The following is a 17869-nucleotide window of genomic DNA, read 5'->3' as shown; positions in this document are numbered from 1 at the left end:
GGGGGGTTGAGGGGTGATGGAGTGAGTGCATGGGGGGTGGGAAAGGGCAAGGGGCGGAGTGGGGGGGGGTGAGAGGAGGAGGGGGGATCAGGGGCGTCACAACTGGGACCCATCAGCCGCACCTGCCCAGTTGGGGGCTATGCTTGAGTGGTGGAATATTGCGTTGGGGGACCAAGCCTCCCGTGTGACAATGGGACCCAACGGGTCCCACTTAGTCTAGTTTGTTCTATATCTCCTCATATCACTGTCTATTTTTCTCGTTTCCCTTTCCCCTTACTCTGTCTGAAGAAGGGTCTCGACCCGAAACGTTGCCTGTTCTTTTTCTCCAGAGATGCTGCCTGACCCGCTGAGCTGCTCCAGGTTTTTGTGCACATAATTGCTCCACTATGAACAACCTCATCTTTGCAACATTCTCAGGCTTTATTGGATTGGTGACTGCCTTTTAATTTTTCTTCAATCACAGCTTCTCAATGCAAAGACATACATCTACTTCAACTTCACATTGTTCTTATGTGACATCCGTTGGCATCGTGATCGACATTGACAATGGGCCGAAGGGCCTTTTCCTGCGTTGTATTGTTCTATATTCTATGACTCCATATCCAATCAAGACAGCATATATCAATACACATAGAGCAACAGGCTTACGCTTAAAGTCACATGAAAATCACTCAAAAAAGATTTATAGTTTCCGCAATATTATGATTTTGTATAATTTTACACATTCATCACAAATTAATGGCTAACCATAATCTGGTTGGAGTCATAAAATCATGCAGTGCAGTGACAAGTCCTTCTATCCACCAAATCTGCACCAACCATCAAGTGCTCATTTACACCAATCCCAGCTTATTCTTGCTACATTCTCATCAACTAACTCCAGATTATACCAGTCACCTATGCGCTACCAACCTGCAAATCTTTGGAAAAACCATGTGATCACAGGCAGAATGCAAATACTATCCAGATAAAAGTCAGGATTGAACGTGGGCTGTTGCACTGCAATAGTTCTACTGGCTGCATCACTGTGCAGTCCCTGACAGTGTTAATGTATACACAAGTAAAACTAGATCTTCATTTGTAAGCATAAAGTGGCAGATTTACCTTTGATGTCTGCGCGTCTTCTACTAGTTTGACAATCTGTGATAATGTCGTGTCTGCACCAACATGGGTTGCTTTAATCAACAGAGTTCCTTGTGCATTAATAGATCCAGCAATCACTATACTTCCTGGTCTTTTCACAATTGGCATAGACTCTCCTGAAAAGTAAAATCACTGTTAATCCTGTACAGTATAAATTTAAAGTCTTACTTCCATACACGGTATGGACATCCAAGACGTATTTAAGCAAAATACCAATTCAAAATAAAAAACAAAGCTGAACAATGGTTAGATATTTGTCGATCTTCTTTTCAAGAAATAAATAGGACGTTCGAGAGCTGAGAGACAGCTGAGAGGGAATGCTTGTGCTTTGAATAAAGTTCACATGTCTATGCTAAACATGTTGCCAAGACCAACTTTTATCTATCTGTGAATAATCCCTAAACCTCCACTCCCTGCATATCCAAAATGCCTTTGAAATGCCACGATTGTATCTGCCTCCACCACCACCAACCCTGGCAGCATGTTCCCGTTTCCCAACACCCTCTGTAAAAAGTTGCCTTGCACATCTCCTTTAAACTTTGCCCCTCACACATCTCTTTTAAACTTTGCACTTCTCACCTTAAAACAATAGTATTTGGTTCATCCATCCTGCAAAAAAATTCTGGCTGTCTACCTTATCTATGCCTCTCATCATTTTATATATTTCTATCAGGTCGCTCTTCAACCTACAGCATTCCGTAGAAAACAATTCAGATCTGTCCAACCTCTCCTGATAGATAATACCCTCTATTCCTGGGATAACTCTGGTAAACCTAAGTACCCTTTCCAAATACTCCACATCCTGTATTTTAAGGAATCTAGTAAAATTCTTAATGATCAAAAATGTTTACCTGGCGCATTATCTAAATTAAACTCTGAAGGTAAAACAAGGGATCACAGATCCAAACTGGTGAAGTGCGAATGAAAGTTAACAGGAATTTCTTCTTCCTGTAAAATTCAATAATTGTAATAGTCTTGCACATATAATTCCAGAGGTAAAACTGACTGAATCGTGGCAATAACTGAAGCTCGAATGGTGGTGGTGGAGGGAATGAGACATCAAAATCTTACGGGTGGATGAAGGCGAGTCAAATCACACTATGGAAATAATGTGTCTGTCAAAAATGCTTGAAAAGAGATCTCTTTTCGCAGATGTGACCTAAGTGTTTGCAGAAGTTTCTCTTTTCATTTTAAATTTACATATGTGCAGACTTTTAATTTTCAACACATACCTATATATTTACCTTGTAATCTTGACAAGGTCATTTCTTAACAATTTACTTCACTTAATAATTGCATTAAAAAAACAAGTTTATGAATGGTTTTGAATGTTTCTAATGCTTACAAATACAATAGACATTCTTAATCTGCTACTGCTAAAACAGAGGACATGGCCTGGTCAGCCGTTATATTTTATTTCAACCTTGGGGCTGAGGATGGAGCCACCTTTATATATCAGTTACACAGTGTGAATCTACGGGGGGCAACTATAGACTGCATCAGACAATAGAGGGCAAGGGCACCTTACTAACTTCACATTTTGGTCAACAGTTACTGAAATTCCTGTCTGGTTGCAGCTTTTAGTCAATTTACTAAAAACAAAATTAGTGGCACATGGGGGCTCATTTTATAGAATAATTCTGTAGATTGATACATATCCAAATAACTATGGGCAGTGAGTTTATTCAAAACAGTTGAGTGGGTTGAGTGGATAATGAGTTCTGTTGAAAGCATTAAATCCCACAGGTAAAATAATTGAAGAGTCAAAGTGTGTAATGTTGTGAAATGCTATGTACTATTTCACAACTATCACTTAGATTTATGAATAAAAAACATTGAAAATTTAAATATTCCCATAATAGAGAGCAAATATCATCTACTCATGAAATGTTAGTGTGATCTTTAGGCATTGGAAAATTGAATTATTGAAAAAAAATCTGAATAAGCAATTGCAGTAAGATGGCAAAACTAAATACAATTCCAACTCACGTTACCCACAGGTCCAATATATAATATTTTAAAGCAAGAGTATAAAACATTTTGTAGAAACAAGGAACTGTAGATGCTCGTTCACAAAAAAGACACAAAGTGCTGGGGTAACTCAGCAGTCAGGCAACATCTCAAGAGAACATGGATAGGGACACATCTTAAGACTACAAAACATCATATTCCCTGCAGGATGTTTCTCTGGTCACTGAAAGATCTGACCGGTCGGTGGCTATGGTTATCTATGGTGAATCACCCAAGCCTCAGGACTGCAGGGGACCCTCAAGTCAATCAGCTTCAACTATCCTCAGAGATTTATTTACATCATCAGGTCATAAGGCCATAAGTAACAGAAACAAAATTAAGCCATTCGGCCCATCAAGTCTACTCCACCATTCAATCATGGCTGATCTACCTCTCACTCTTAACCCCATTCTCCTGCCCTTTTCCCCATAACCGCTGACACCTGTACTAATCTAGAATCTATCTTATTTCTGCTTTAAAAATATCCATTGACTTGGCCTCCACAGCCTTATGTGGCAATGAATTCCACAGATTCACCACCCTCTGACTAAAGAAATTCCTTTTAATCTCCTTCCTACTGGAAAGTCCTTTAATTCCGAGGCTTTGAGCTCTAGTCCTAGACACTCCCACTGGTAGGAACATCCTTTCTATCCAAGCCTTTCACTATTTGGTACATTTCAATGAGGTTCCCCTCATTCTTCTAAACTCCAGCGAGAACAGGTCCAGTGTCATCAAACATTCATCATAAGTTAACTCACTCATTCCTGGGATCATTCTTGTGATCCTCCTCTGGACCCTCTCCAGGGCCAGCACATCCTTCCTATGGTGCCCAAAATTGCTCACAATACTCCAACTGCGGCCTGACCAGCGCCCTATCAGCATTACATCCCTGTTTTTGTATTCTTGCCCTCTTAAAATAAATGCTAGCTTTGTGTTTGCCTTCATTACTACTGATTCGACTTCCAGATTAACTCTTTGGGAATCCTGCATCAGCACTCCCAAGTCCCTTTGCACCTCCGATTTCAGGATTCCCTCCCCATTTAGAAAATAGTCTACGTCTTTATTCTTACTACCAAAATGCATGACTCCACACTTTGCTGCACTATATTCCATCTGCCACTTCTCTCCCAATCTGTCCAAGTCCTCCACTTCTCTCCCAATCTGTCCAAGTCCTTCTGTAGACTTAGCCACAAAGCCTTCTATCCCCTTATCCAATTAATTAATATACAACGTGAAGAGTAGCGGCCCCAGCACCGACCCCTGCAGAACTCCGCTAGTCACAGCAGCCAACCAGAAAATACCCCCTTTTTTGCAACTCTTTGCCATCTGCCATCAAGCCAACCTGCTGTCCATGCCAGTATCTGCCGTTTGATACCATGGGCTGTCATCTTCCTTAGCAGCCTCATGTGTGGCACCTTATCAAAGCCTTTCTGAAAATCTAGGCAAACTAATGTCCACTGATTCTCCTTTGTCTGTCCTACCATTTACTTCTTCAAAGAAATCCAGCAGATTCGTCATGTAAGATCTCCCCTTCACAAAATCATGCTGACTATTTTATCATGAACTTCTAAGTACTCTGTAACCTCATCCTTTATAATGGGCTCTAAAATTTTACCAAGTGGATATGTCCCTGAAAATGTCATAATGTTCAAATCCTACAATTCCTCAGTCCATAACTATATGCAGCAAGATTTAGACCACAGGTTTAGGTGGACCATAGGACCCGAGGTAAGTAATATTTATGCCAGGCAGTCAGGGGCAGAAATCCCGGTGGGGGCAGGGGACACACGTCCCCCTATTATTTTGAGAGGTGCGGGACGATTCCCCCCATTTTTTGTAATCCGGATTTTAAAACCTGGTGAAATCTCCGCTTTCCGCGAGACATTTGGGGTGGGACTGCTGATCGAGGGCGCCGATTGGACGAGAGAGACGTCGGTCAGCAGGCAATGGTGCAGCAGCAGTTACATGATGATTCCACGCGATAATTGTAGTAGGGAAGTGTCGATTAGAGGCGAATGTAGGGGGGGTGGGACTGAGGATAGAGCACGGTGATTGTAGGAGGGAGACGTGCCAAAACATTCTCGGCAGCCCTGACACAAACCTGCGCCTCATCCGCAGCCAGGATCGATCCCGGGCTCCAGCGCTGCAATCGCTGCCAAACCACCACTGGACCATCCCTGTCCCCACCCGAATGCCCACGCCTGGGGATGGCCAGAGACGTCGGGAGTCAGTCGGGAGCGGTGTCCCCAGGCCCACAGCCAGCGCAGAGATGCAGCGCTAAATGCAGCTCAACTCAGCCTGTCCCGCCAGGTTAACCTACAGCCCTGCCTGGACTTGCGGGAAATATGGCCCAGGTTTACAGCCAACGCGGAGAAGTAGTGCTGGTGACCCGTCAGTCCAGGCAGGGCTGTTGGTTAACCCGGCGAGACAGCAGAGTTGAGCTGCATTTAGCGCTGAATTAAGCCTCTGAAGCCTCGCTTGTGTGTGTGTGTGTGTGTGTGGTGTGTGTGTGTGTGTGTGTGTGTGTGTGTGTGTGTGTGTGTGTGTGTGTGTGTGTGTGTGTGTGTGTGTGTGTGTGTGTGTGTGTGTGTGTGTGTGTGTGTGTGTGTGTGTGTGTGTGTGTGAGTGTGAGTGTGAGCATGTGCGCGCGACCGCCAGGAAATTGTGTCCCCACCATATTTTGATAGCGATTTCCGTGCCTGCAGGTAGTGACCTTCAACTAGAGAGAGACTAACCACCCGAACGTTGATATTCAACAAGTAGCGCCCCAAAGCATAACAATCTTATCAGGATCACTACTGACCAGAACTATAAATAGTCCAGCATAACCTCTTTGGTTCCAAGAGCTGGTCAGACTACGTATTCTGTGATGGGTGACCAACCTCCTGATACCTTTTCACCATCTACAAATCACAAAGCCGCAACATGATGGAATATTCTTTATTTGTAGATGTAACGACTCTCAGGAGTGGGCTATCATTCAGGACAAAAAGGTCTGCTTCATTGGTACCATCTAGCCAAATAATCATTCTCTTTACTAGTGTTGTAGTGGCAGCAATATGTACCATCTAAAAAAATGCATCAAATTTACAGTAGAAACAAACAACTGCTGATGCTGGTTTATACCAAAAATAGATACAGTGCTGAAGTAGCTCAGCAGGTCAGGCAGCATCTTTGGAGGAAAAAGGATGGGCAATGTTTTGGGTCGGATACCCATCTTCAGACTGAAAGTAGGAGGGGGGGTGGGGTGGTGGGGGGGGAGGATGAATAATAATAATAATGGATGGGATTTATATAGCGCCTTTCTAATACTCAAGGCGCTTTACATCGCATTATTCATTCACTCCTCAGTCACACTCGGTGGTGGTAAGCTACTTCTGTAGCCACAGCTGCCCTGGGGCAGACTGACGGAAGCGTGGCTGCCAATCTGCGCCTACGGCCCCTCCGACCACCACCAATCACTCACACACATTCACACACATTCACACACAGGCAAAGGTGGGTGAAGTGTCTTGCCCAAGGACACAACGACAGTATGCACTCCAAGCGGGATTCGAACCGGCTACCTTCCGGTTGCCAGCCGAACACTTAGCCCATTGTGCCATCTGTCGTCGCCAAAGAGCTGGAAGTGACAAAAGACCGGGACCAATCAGGGCCAGCCACAAATGACCTCAGATGGGGTTGTGCCTGGTAGGTCCATTGTTGGCTAGAGAAGGTGAGATCTCAAGAGAAATGTGGAGAACTGTGGAACTGGTAAACGACTAGTGGAGGAGGGGACCAAGGAGAGAGAGAGGTGGGGGGGGGGGGGGGATAGCTACCCAGCAGCCCCTGCATCCACCATATTATCCTCCGATCCCACCTCTGAAAGGGATCCCACTACTAATCAGATTTTCCCATCTCCACCACTTCCCGCCTTCTACAGGGCCACTCCCTCCACAACTCCTAGCTTCACATCTCTTCCCACCCACACCACTGCCACCCTGGATACTTTCCCCTGCAACTGCAAGAGATGCAACAGCTGTCCTCATGCTTCCTCCCTCGACTCCATCCAGGGACTCCTACAGTCCTTTCAGGTTAGACAAAGGTTCACATGTACCTCGTCTAACCTCATCGACTGTAACTGGTGTTCCCGATGTAGGCTCCTGTAAATAGGCGAGACCAAACATAGACATAGTTTCACTGTACACGTATGCTTGGTCTGCCTAGGCCTACAGGATATCCCGGTTGCCAACTATTTAAACTCCCCTTCCCATGCTGACCTTTCTGCCCTGGGCCTCCTCCATTGCCAGAGTGAGGTCACATGCAAATTGGAGGAACAGCACCTCATATTTCATTGGGTAGATTACAACACAGTGGTATGAACATTGAACTATCTAATTTAAGTAACTTCTACCGACACTCCCCCCACCTTTCCTAGTCGTTTTATCAGTTCCACAGCTCCTCAGATAAGTTTATCTCTTGAGATCACACCTCTTCTCGCCTCCAGCTCTTCACCCACTCCTCCCCACCCCCTAATTTCAGTCTGAAGAAGGGTCCTGACACAAAACGTCACCCATTCCTTTTCTCCAGTGATGCTGCCTGACGAGTATCATAGTTACATGTCCAGGCCACTCCAGCATCACTTCCCAATTCCTTGACACTGCCATCAAGAAGGACATGGGCAGCATGCACATAGTAACACTACTACTTCCAAAGCTCACAACACCCTGACATGTAAATATACCATCGTTCCTTCGTTACTGCTTGGCCTGAAAGGCCTTTCCAAACAGTGAAAACTGTGTAATGAATGCTGACATTGTCAGCAATGGGTAGATGTTGAAAATTAGTAAATAAAATCTGTAAATACTTTTCCATATTGATGGTATTTGCTTATTGGCAGATAAACATTTGGCTTCTTTAAAGGAAAACCACAGAAGACACATTGGGAGTCCAGTGTATTTTAAATATCAAAACATACCTGTAATGAGAGATTCATCTGCCGCTGAGGTACCATCCACAACTTTTCCATCCACGGGAAACTTTTGACCAGGGAGGATCTTGAGAAAATCATCTTTCTGGACAAGATCCACAGGTATCTCCTCCTCACTGAAAGAAGCAGAATAAAGGAGAATATTTGTATTTATACAGAATGTAAAAAACAAAACAATTTTTGGTATAATGCATTCTGGTACAATGGGTTCAATAGATTGGAAAAGTATGAATAATGTTAAATGAAAGGAGAGCACAGGAGAGGTTACCAATGTCTCCAGAATAAGAAACAGGACTGGAAGTTTAGAAGGGGACAAGAGTCCAACGTCCGACAAAATGTCATCCATTTTGAAAAGAACGGTGGTGAACACAGAACTGAAGGTGGTATATCTAAATGCACTCAGTATAGGAAACAAGGTGGATGAACTTATAGCGCAGTTAGAAATTGGCAGGTTTGGCGTTGTGGGCATTACAGAGTTGCGGCTGAAAAAGGATCAGAACTGGGAGTTGAACATCTACGAATACACATCCTATCGAAAAGACTGGCTGGTGGGCAGAGGATGGTGGGGTGGTTCTGCTGGTAACAAATGAAATCCAATCCTTAGCAAGAAACAACATACAATCAGAAGATGTAGGATCCTTGATGGGAGTTATATACATGCCTCCAAATAGCAGGAATTAGAATAGACATATAAGAAAGGCAATGTTACAGTATTCATGGGGGATTTCAATATGCATGTACTGGGAAAATCAGTTTAGTATTGATCCCAAGAGAAGGAATTTGTAGAATGAGATGCCTTGTTCTGGAGGCCTGTGACTAATGGTTTGTCTCAGGGTTTGGTGTTGGGCCCATCGCTGTTTGTCACATATCAATGATTTGGATGAGAATGCACTTGGGATGATTAGCAAGTTTGCAGATGACACTAAAGTGGGTGGCATTGTAGATAATGAAGATGGTTGTCAAAATTGCATCAGGACTTTGATCAGTTAGGCAGAGGAATGGTTGTTGGAATTTAATACAGAGAAATGTGAGGTGTTGAATTTTGTGAAGACTGACATGGGCAAGACCAGTATTGAGTATAAAAGTTGGGAGGTCATGTTGCAGTTATAGAATACGTTGGTGAGGCCCCATTAAGAGTATAGTGTTCAATCTGGGCACCATGTCATAAGAAATATGTTGTCAAAGGGGACAGAGAAAATTTACGTGGGAGTTGTTAGGGCTCGAGGGCCTGAGCCAGAGGGAGAGGTTAAGCAGGCTAGGACTCTATTCCTTGGAGCGCAGGATGAAGAGGGGTGATCTTATAAGAGAGGTGTATAAAATCAAGAACCAGGTGACATAAACCAGGTGACATAAGTATGAAACATTTGGACAGGTACATAGATAGGATAGATTTAGAGGGATATGGGCCAAATGCAGGCAGGTGGGACTAGTGTGATGGAACACGCTGTTTGGTGTGGGCAAGTTGTGCCGAAAACATCTCTATGTCTACCAGATAACTTCTTAGAGCAGCTCATGGTTTGGCCCACTAGGGAAAAGGCATTTTTTTGGATTTGGTGTTGTGTAATGAACCATATTTGATTAGAGGACTTTAGGTGAAGGGAACTCCTAGGAGGTATTGATCATAATATACTAGAATTCAACCTGCAGTTTGAGAAGAAGATGAAATCGGATGTATTGGAACTATTGTTGCGTAAAACTAACTAGAGGCATGAGGGAGGAGCTGACTAAAGTTGATTGGAAGTGGACCCCAGCAGGAATGACAGTAGCCTCTGGCAGTAATTTGGAAGACACAGGATTTTTTCAATCCAAAAGCGGAACAAACATACCAAGGAAAGACTGAGTCCATTGTGACAGGTAAAGGAAGTTAAAGATTGCATTAAAGCAAAAGAGAAGAAATATAACATGTAAAGATTAATGGGAAACTAGAGGATTGGGATGCTTTTAAAAACCAACAGAAGTCAACTAAAAAGCAATAATGTGAGATAAGATTAAATATAAAGGTAAGGTGATATTTTGGTAATATTAATTATATTCCCCAGAGGGGAAGGGGCTGGAGGACTCACAGCGGGCGATGTGGTCTCACAACGGGCGCTGGTCGCTACACGTTCTCCTCCGCCGGGATCAGAGTTTCCGTTTTCCGTTTGGCGACAGCTCCGACTCCGCACTGGGCCGATTCCAGTCCCTCCGAAAATTGTGTCTGGTTGGAGAACTCCGCCGGCCATCCAGAGCTTCCCTCAGCTCCAGTAAAGATGCGATGGCGCAGGAAGGGCTGGACCATCCCGCGGGGTGCCAGGAGAAAAGACCAATCCACGCGGCTCCGACTGACAGGAGAGTAGATCGATCTGGACATGCGCGGTTTTTAATCCTTGCTAATTTTTACATTAGACCACTGATCGGAACGAAACTTGGTGCAATCGTAGCAGAGGAGAATGGTGAGTAAGCTGGCGAAAAATCGTAGCGCTATCACATACCGTTTATGCGCAAATAGAATGACCGCGCAAACCTGAAGATAACAAGATCAGTTTTAGTTATGTATGGATAGCATTTTTCATCTGCTATTCTTTCATGCCTTAAATAGACTAGCCTAGCTTATTATTTGGGAAGGTATTGAGACTAGACACTTCCTAACTTTGTAGGTTGGTATGAAGAAATTGTATCAGCAATCAAGATGCACCATTCTTGAGCAGTTTCTCGGAGTCCTACCCAATGAAGTTGATGGAGCCTAAGAGCAAGTTGATTTGTAAAACAGATCGAGTAGAAAGGTGTAGCTGGAGTAGTAAAAATAGAAAAACATTTAAGCAAAGCTACAACATACTAGATGGTAGCATTTAAGTAAGTTTATTGGCCAAGTATTCACATACAAGGAATTTGCCTTGGTGCTCCGCCCACAAGTAACAACATGACGTACAGTGGCAGTTACGAATGACTCAGAAAACACTAAACATTAATAATAATAAAACATTAATGATAAAACACCATTGATCAAGCATGTGAACCAACAAAATACCAGATCAAAGGGAGGCTACAGATTTTTGGCTGTTGAGTAGAGCAACTACTCATGGATAAAAACAATTTTTATATCTGGCTGTGGCAGCTTTGACAATCCGGAGTCGCCTTCCAGAGGGAAGTGATTCAAAGAGTTTGTGGCCAGGGTGACAGGTCAGAGATGATCTTGCCCCCTCGCTTCCTGGCCCTTGCAGTGTACAGTTCATCAATGGAGGGAAGGTTGCAGCCAATAACCTTCTCTGCTGATCGGACGATTCGTTGCAGCCTCCAGGTTTATCTACGTTAAAATCTCAAAATATTTAGAGGGTACTGCAAAATGACAAATTACCTCAGTATTGAGTTGTCTGGTCCTAGTGTTACCAATGTTGCCTCCATAGCTTGAAGTGAGAGCAACTTAGTCAATGCATCTGAAGTCTTCCTCTACAATAAAAAGTTGTTGTAATTTTATTATTAAGATATTGGTATCCCTTTAGCTGTCCCCATGGTCTTCCCATTCATTTTCAAATCGCTCTTGATTTTCTGAAGTCTCTCCCGGTTCATTAGTCAACGGAGCAGAATGAGGCCATTCGGCCCTTACAGTGCCAGGGACGCGGGTTCGACCCTGACTACGGGTGCTGTCTGTATGGAGTTTGCACATTCTCCCGTGACCGTGCAAATTTTCAACGGGTGCTCTGGTTTCCTCCCACATCCCAAAGTTATGCAGGTTTACAGGCTAGTTGGCTCCTGTAAATTGTCCCTAGTGTGTAAGATAGAAGTAGTGTACGGAGATCGTTGGTCGGCGTGGACTCGGTGGGCCGAAGGGCCTATTTCCATGCTGCATCTCTAAACTAAACTAAGTCTATTCCGCCAATCAATCATGCTGATCCATCTCTCCCTCCTATCCCCATTCTCCTGCCTCCCCATAACATTTGACACCCTTACTAATTAAGAATCTGTCAATCTCTGCTTTAAACGTAACCAATGACTTAGCCTCCACAGCCGTCTGTGGCAACGCATTCCAGATTCACTAAAGATTCACTCTGACTAAAGAATTCCTCCTCATCTCCTTTCTAAAGGTCCATCCTTTTATTCTTAGGCTGTGCCCTCTGGTCCTAGACTCTCCCACTAATGAAAACATCTCCACATCCGTCCTATTCAAGACTTTCACTATTCAGTTAGTTTCAATGAGGCCCCACCCCTCCTCAGCCTTCTAAACTTTGGTGAATATAGGCCCAGTGCCATTAAACTCATTATATGTTAACTCAATCATCCCTAGGATCATTCTCACATACCTCCTCTGGACCCTCTCCAATTCCAGCACACCCTTCCTCAGATATGGGGCCCAGAAATGCTCAAAACCACTCAAAAGGTAGTCTGACAAATGCCTGATAAAGCAGCAGCATCACATCCCTGTTATTATATCCAATAAATACATTTCTTGGGCAACTACTTGGATCAATTACCTAGGACTACCCACATTTGGCAATGTGCATCAAATAATCTCAATTTTTTCCCCAAGGAATTACTGCCATAGAGAATTCCCAAATCAAGTTTGCAAAGGCCAAAATAAAACTAGAAGATGCTTGTATTTAGTACTTTGTTTGTAGACAAAAAAGTGCCAGTAATCATATAACAGTTCATGCAACTCTGTTGATAGCTGCACATCGTCTAGTTTTTAACTTTTTATAGGTGCCATTATGCCTTGGTTCCATCAGGATGAAACGTCTGTAAATATGCAACAGGAAATAATGGCTAACATCATCTAATGTATCCACAGAGTCCAAACCACTCCAGGTTTTCCCAATGATTTTGAAGGTATTGACTGATGTGGTCAGAAATTATTCTGCAATTGGATTCATGGTTTTGAATTAGAAGATGAAAAATAATTCAGCAAAAGCTTGCAAGTTAGAAGATGAATACTTTCAGGGAATAAAAACAGTTTTGTTTTGCTGGCTTCCACAATCCAAAGCTTTATCAATGTAATTGTCATTGTCATTGACCAGAACAATCCTTCCGGCATCCTAAAGATCACAATTGGCAACAACAAAACCATATCATCCATAAAGATTACTGACTTCAGAAGAGAGAAAAAAAAGCTTAAAACAAGCACACAGTAAATAAAATGTGCTTTACATATTGAATAACAAATATAAAATATTTTCAGATGGAAAATAACTTTACCTGGTAAATTATATGTGAATAATCACCTTTGCTATATGCTCCAACCATCTTCCCAAGCTAATGAAGACAAACAGCAGGGGTGGAGTATCGAAGAAAGTCACTGGGCTATGCGCTGCCTTTTCTGCCATGGCCACAATCAGTATTACCAAGGAATACAGATATGCCACTGTAGTGGCCATAACGATCAGCATATCCATACTGGCAGATTTGTGTATCAGAGACTTGTAGGTTTGAATGTAGAAGTACCGTCCTCCAAAAAACTTTAAAAATATATTAATTAGGAGTCTACTTCAATAAAATGCTTGGAACATAGAACAGGTAAGTTCATCAGTGAATAATCCTCTTCCTACACCTTGTTCTCCTGAGTAGTGTGTTAGTCGTTCAATTAAAATTGTTTAATGCATTTTATTTTTTCATATATAAATATCCTCATGAATATTCAAGACTAAAAGCCACTGCTGAGTCAACAGCTGAAATGTTTATCCAAGGTTACTGGACAATTCTTTTTTGTTTTTTAATTGAAGGTTTTAATACATTCTTCAATGCCCCAAAATAGATTAAATCATTTTAATCATCATAAAATGCAAGGCATAACAATAAATTGGAGTTATCAATTTTCATATCAGAATTTCTAGTACACAAGCCAATTACGTAGCACCCAAACTCATGTGAGCAAAATTTATTTATTGACAAATTATGCGGTCACCAGATAAATCAAACTTTATAAGATAGAATGATTTACATAATGAACTGACCAAGACCTATTCTCCATCATATTCTCCTAATCTTTTTCCACCTATCACCTGCCAATGTCCATCCCATCTCCTCTCCCCCAGTACTGCTCTATACTGGCATTCCTTATGGCCCTGTCCCACTTAGGAAACCTGAACGGAAACCTCTGGAGACTTTAATAATATAATAATAATAATAATATATATTTTATTGTCATTGCACGTCAGTGCAACGAGATTTAGTGTGCAGCTCCACTGATGTACAAGAAAGGTAAATAAATACAATACAATACAATACAATACAATACAATACAATAAATACAATATAAATACAATACGAGCCACTATAGTGGAAGCAGGTAGGGAGGCTGACAAAAAACTCCGGGAACCACATGGAAACCTTGGGTGGGGCGTAAAGTCTCCAGAGCATTTTGCAGCCCACACAGTCAGCGATCGCCTGGATGCCTCATGTCTACTCTGGTAAGTAGTGGAATATTGCGTTGCGGGAGGGGGAGTCTAGTTTTTATCCTGGGTGGCAAGCTACCCGCGAAGGGTCTAACAGGAGACAGTTCTCCCGTCGCCTGGCGGGAGCTGGAACGACTGGCAGCGGCTGTAACCTCGACACCAGACGCCATTCCGCTCCGACCTGGCCTTCACTTCTCCCGCCGTCGGGCCCACGACACCACCCCCCACACCCTCCGCCCGCTGGGCCCACGCCATCTTCCGCCCACGCCACCCCCCACTCCCGCCGGGACCACGCCTTTCTTCCACCCCCCACCGCGGACCCTCGCCTCACACACCCCCCCGCCCCCCACTGGGCCCACGCCATCTTCCGCCCACGCCACCACCCTCTCCTGCCGGGCCCACACCTTTCTTCTGCCCGGCCCCCCCCCCCCCCCCCCCCCGCGGCCCTCGCATCTCCCCCCCACCGCCGCGAGCCATCCAACGCTGCGTGGGAGGGAGGAAGGTGAAAGAGGGGGGAATGCGAGAGGGGGAGGGGAGGGGGAGAGAGAGAGAGGGGAAGGAGGGGAGAGAGAGATGGGGGAGGGAGAGAGAGGTAGAGGGGAGAGGGAAAGGCGGATTAACCTTAGTGAGATTGCAAAATTAAGGTAGGTTTTAGAGCTATTATATTTTCTCCATATGAATGATATTGAACAATATCAAACAATTGGAAATGCTTTCATTTCTTTGATAACAATACTGAAAAATATGAATTCCATAATTTGTGACATAAATATGCATTTTAATGAGATCATTATATACAGATGTAACATGTCCATTTCGAGATCGGGGGGAGGGGGGGGCAAATATGCGTCAAGCCGATAGCCTAATCGTTAAAGAGTTAAAAGATTGGCTAATCGATAAAGAGCTGAGAAGAACAATCAGAGCTGCCAAGGAAAGGTACTATGAGAAGTTCAGGAGCATGTTCTCAGCTAATAATAATAATAATAATAATAATAATATATCTTTTATTGTCATTGCACGTCAGTGCAACGAGATTTAGTATGCAGCTCCCCTGATGTACAAGAAAGGTAAATAAATACAATACATAAATAAACAAGCTGAATTGATTGACGTGACCATCTGAGGGAGACTGTCCAAAGGGGGTGGGTGGGGGGGGCACTCATTAGGGCCGGTTCAGAGCCGCTATAGCTCTTGGGATAAAACTGTTCCTGAGTCTGGAGGTTCGGGCGTAGAAGGCCTTGTAACGTCTGCCGGAGGGAAGTAGTTGAAACAGACCGTGGCAGGGGTGTGATGAGTCCTTATGGATGCTGAGGGCCTTCCTGAGGCACCGCGTGTGGTAGATGCCCTCCAAGGCTGGTAGCTCTGTCCCGATGATCCGCTGCGCTCTGTTGACGACGCGCTGAAGAGCTCTCCTCTCCGCCTCCGTGCAGCTGAGATACCACACAGAGATGCCATACGTTAGTATGCTCTCTGTGGTGCAGCGGTAGAACGTTGTCAGCAGCTGTTGGGGCAGACCAGTCTTTTTTAATGTCCTCAGGAAGAACAGTCGTTGCTGTGCCTTCTTGACCAGCGCGGCGGTGTTTGTGGACCATGTGAGGTCTTCTGAAATGTGAGTGCCCAGAAACTTAAAGCTGGACACTCTCTCCACACTTTCCCCATAAATGGAGATTGGGGCATATTCTCCAGAATGGGACCTCCTGAAGTCAATAATCAGCTCCTTGGTCTTGGAGGTGTTTAGTGCCAAGTTGTTATTGGCGCACCAGTCCGCCAGGTTCTGCACCTCCGCTCTGTAGTTTGTTTCATCACCGTTGGTGATCAGCCCAATCACTGTTGTGTCGTCTGCAAACTTCACGATGGTGTTGGTGTCGAATGCAGGGACACAGTCGTGAGTGAAGAGGGAGTAGAGCATGGGGCTTAGTACACAACCCTGTGGTGTGCCGGTGCTCAGGGTGATGGTGGAGGACAGGTGCGGGCCCAGTCTCACTGCCTGCGGTCGCTCCGTGAGAAAGTTCAGGATCTAGTGACTCTTCTTCAGTTTGGAAGGGCATGCAAGAAATCGCCAGCCATAAGAGGAAACCTCCCGCTCTTTGGACAATCGTCAGCTGACGAACGGCCTGAATGCGTTTTACTGCAGGGAATTGAAGAATGTAGGTGAACAGAGGGATCTGGGAATAACTGTGCACAGTTCCATGAAAGTGGAATCTCATGTAGATAGGGTGGTAAAGAAAGCTTTTGGTGTGCTGGCCTTTATAAATCAGAGCATTGAGTATAGAAGTTGGGATGTAATGTTAAAATTGTACAAGGCATTGGTGAGGCCAATTCTGGAGTATGGTGTACAATTTTGGTCGCCTAATTATAGGAAGGATGTCAACAAAATAGAGAGAGTACAGAGGAGATTTACTAGAATGTTGCCTGGGTTTCAGCAACTAAGTTACAGAGAAAGGTTGAACAAGTTAGGGCTTTATTCTTTGGAGCGCAGAAGGTTAAGGGGGGACTTGATAGAGGTTTTTAAAATGATGAGAGGGATAGACAGAGTTGACGTGGAAAAGCTTTTCCCACTGAGAGTAGGGAAGATTCAAACAAGGGGACATGACTTGAGAATTAAGGGACTGAAGTTTAGGGGTAACATGAGGGGGAACTTCTTTACTCAGAGAGTGGTAGCTGTGTGGAATGAGCTTCCAGTGAAGGTGGTGGAGGCAGGTTCGTTTTTATCATTTAAAAATAAATTGGATAGTTATATGGATGGGAAAGGAATGGAGGGTTATGGTCTGAGCGCAGGTATATGGGACTAGGGGAGATTATGTGTTCGGCACGGACTAGAGGGGTCGAGATGGCCTGTTTCCGTGCTGTAATTGTTATATGGTTATATGGTTTGAAAATCAGAAACGTAACCCAGAAACCCCCTCCCCACAAACATGCCAGACCCCCAGTCTGCAAATAATGGACCCTGCACCCTCTCCTTCCCATTCACCACTTCACACCTACTTAAGGCAAGACTCCAGTATGAAAAGAGTGGATCCTTTCCCACTCCAACCAACACTTCTACACCCACCCCACTACAATCACCACTTCACACCCAATTACTCATTTTTAACCAGTCCCTGCAAAGATGTACTGTTCCTGCCTGCTTCAAAGTCTCCACTATTGTCCCTGTACCCAAAAAGGCAAGGATCACTGGTCTTAATCACTACAGGCTTGTCGCACTGACCTCTGGAGTCATGAAGACCCTTGAAACGCTTGTGCTGGCCAAGCTGAAAAATGTCACAATCCCCCTGCTGGACCCTCTGCAGGTTGCATATTGGGCCAATAGATCTGTGGATGACTCAGTCAATCTGGGCCGGCACTTCATCCTCCAGCACCTAGACCGTCAGGGGACCTATGCAAG

The 17869-nt window shown here is 44.2% G+C and overlaps 1 protein-coding gene across 1 annotated transcript in view; it reads right to left on the bottom strand.

Moving 5' to 3' along the window:
• The window catches only part of LOC116974696 (copper-transporting ATPase 2-like), a 59737-nt gene that overhangs the window by 22873 nt on the left and 18995 nt on the right, over positions 1–17869 (bottom strand). Inside the window, exons 6-9 of the mRNA XM_033023416.1 lie at positions 13315–13548; positions 11457–11548; positions 8111–8238; positions 1105–1259 (exon numbers count right to left, since the gene is read on the bottom strand). Of these exons, the coding sequence (XP_032879307.1) occupies positions 1105–1259; positions 8111–8238; positions 11457–11548; positions 13315–13548 (609 nt within the window). The remainder of the gene's footprint in view (positions 1–1104; positions 1260–8110; positions 8239–11456; positions 11549–13314; positions 13549–17869) is intronic.

The sequence above is a fragment of the Amblyraja radiata genome, chromosome 6 (assembly GCF_010909765.2).
Source record: "Amblyraja radiata isolate CabotCenter1 chromosome 6, sAmbRad1.1.pri, whole genome shotgun sequence".
Taxonomy (NCBI): Eukaryota; Metazoa; Chordata; class Chondrichthyes; order Rajiformes; family Rajidae; genus Amblyraja; species Amblyraja radiata.
The sequence above is the reverse complement of the archived record's forward strand: the minus strand, read 5'-3'. Positions and strand labels throughout refer to the sequence as shown.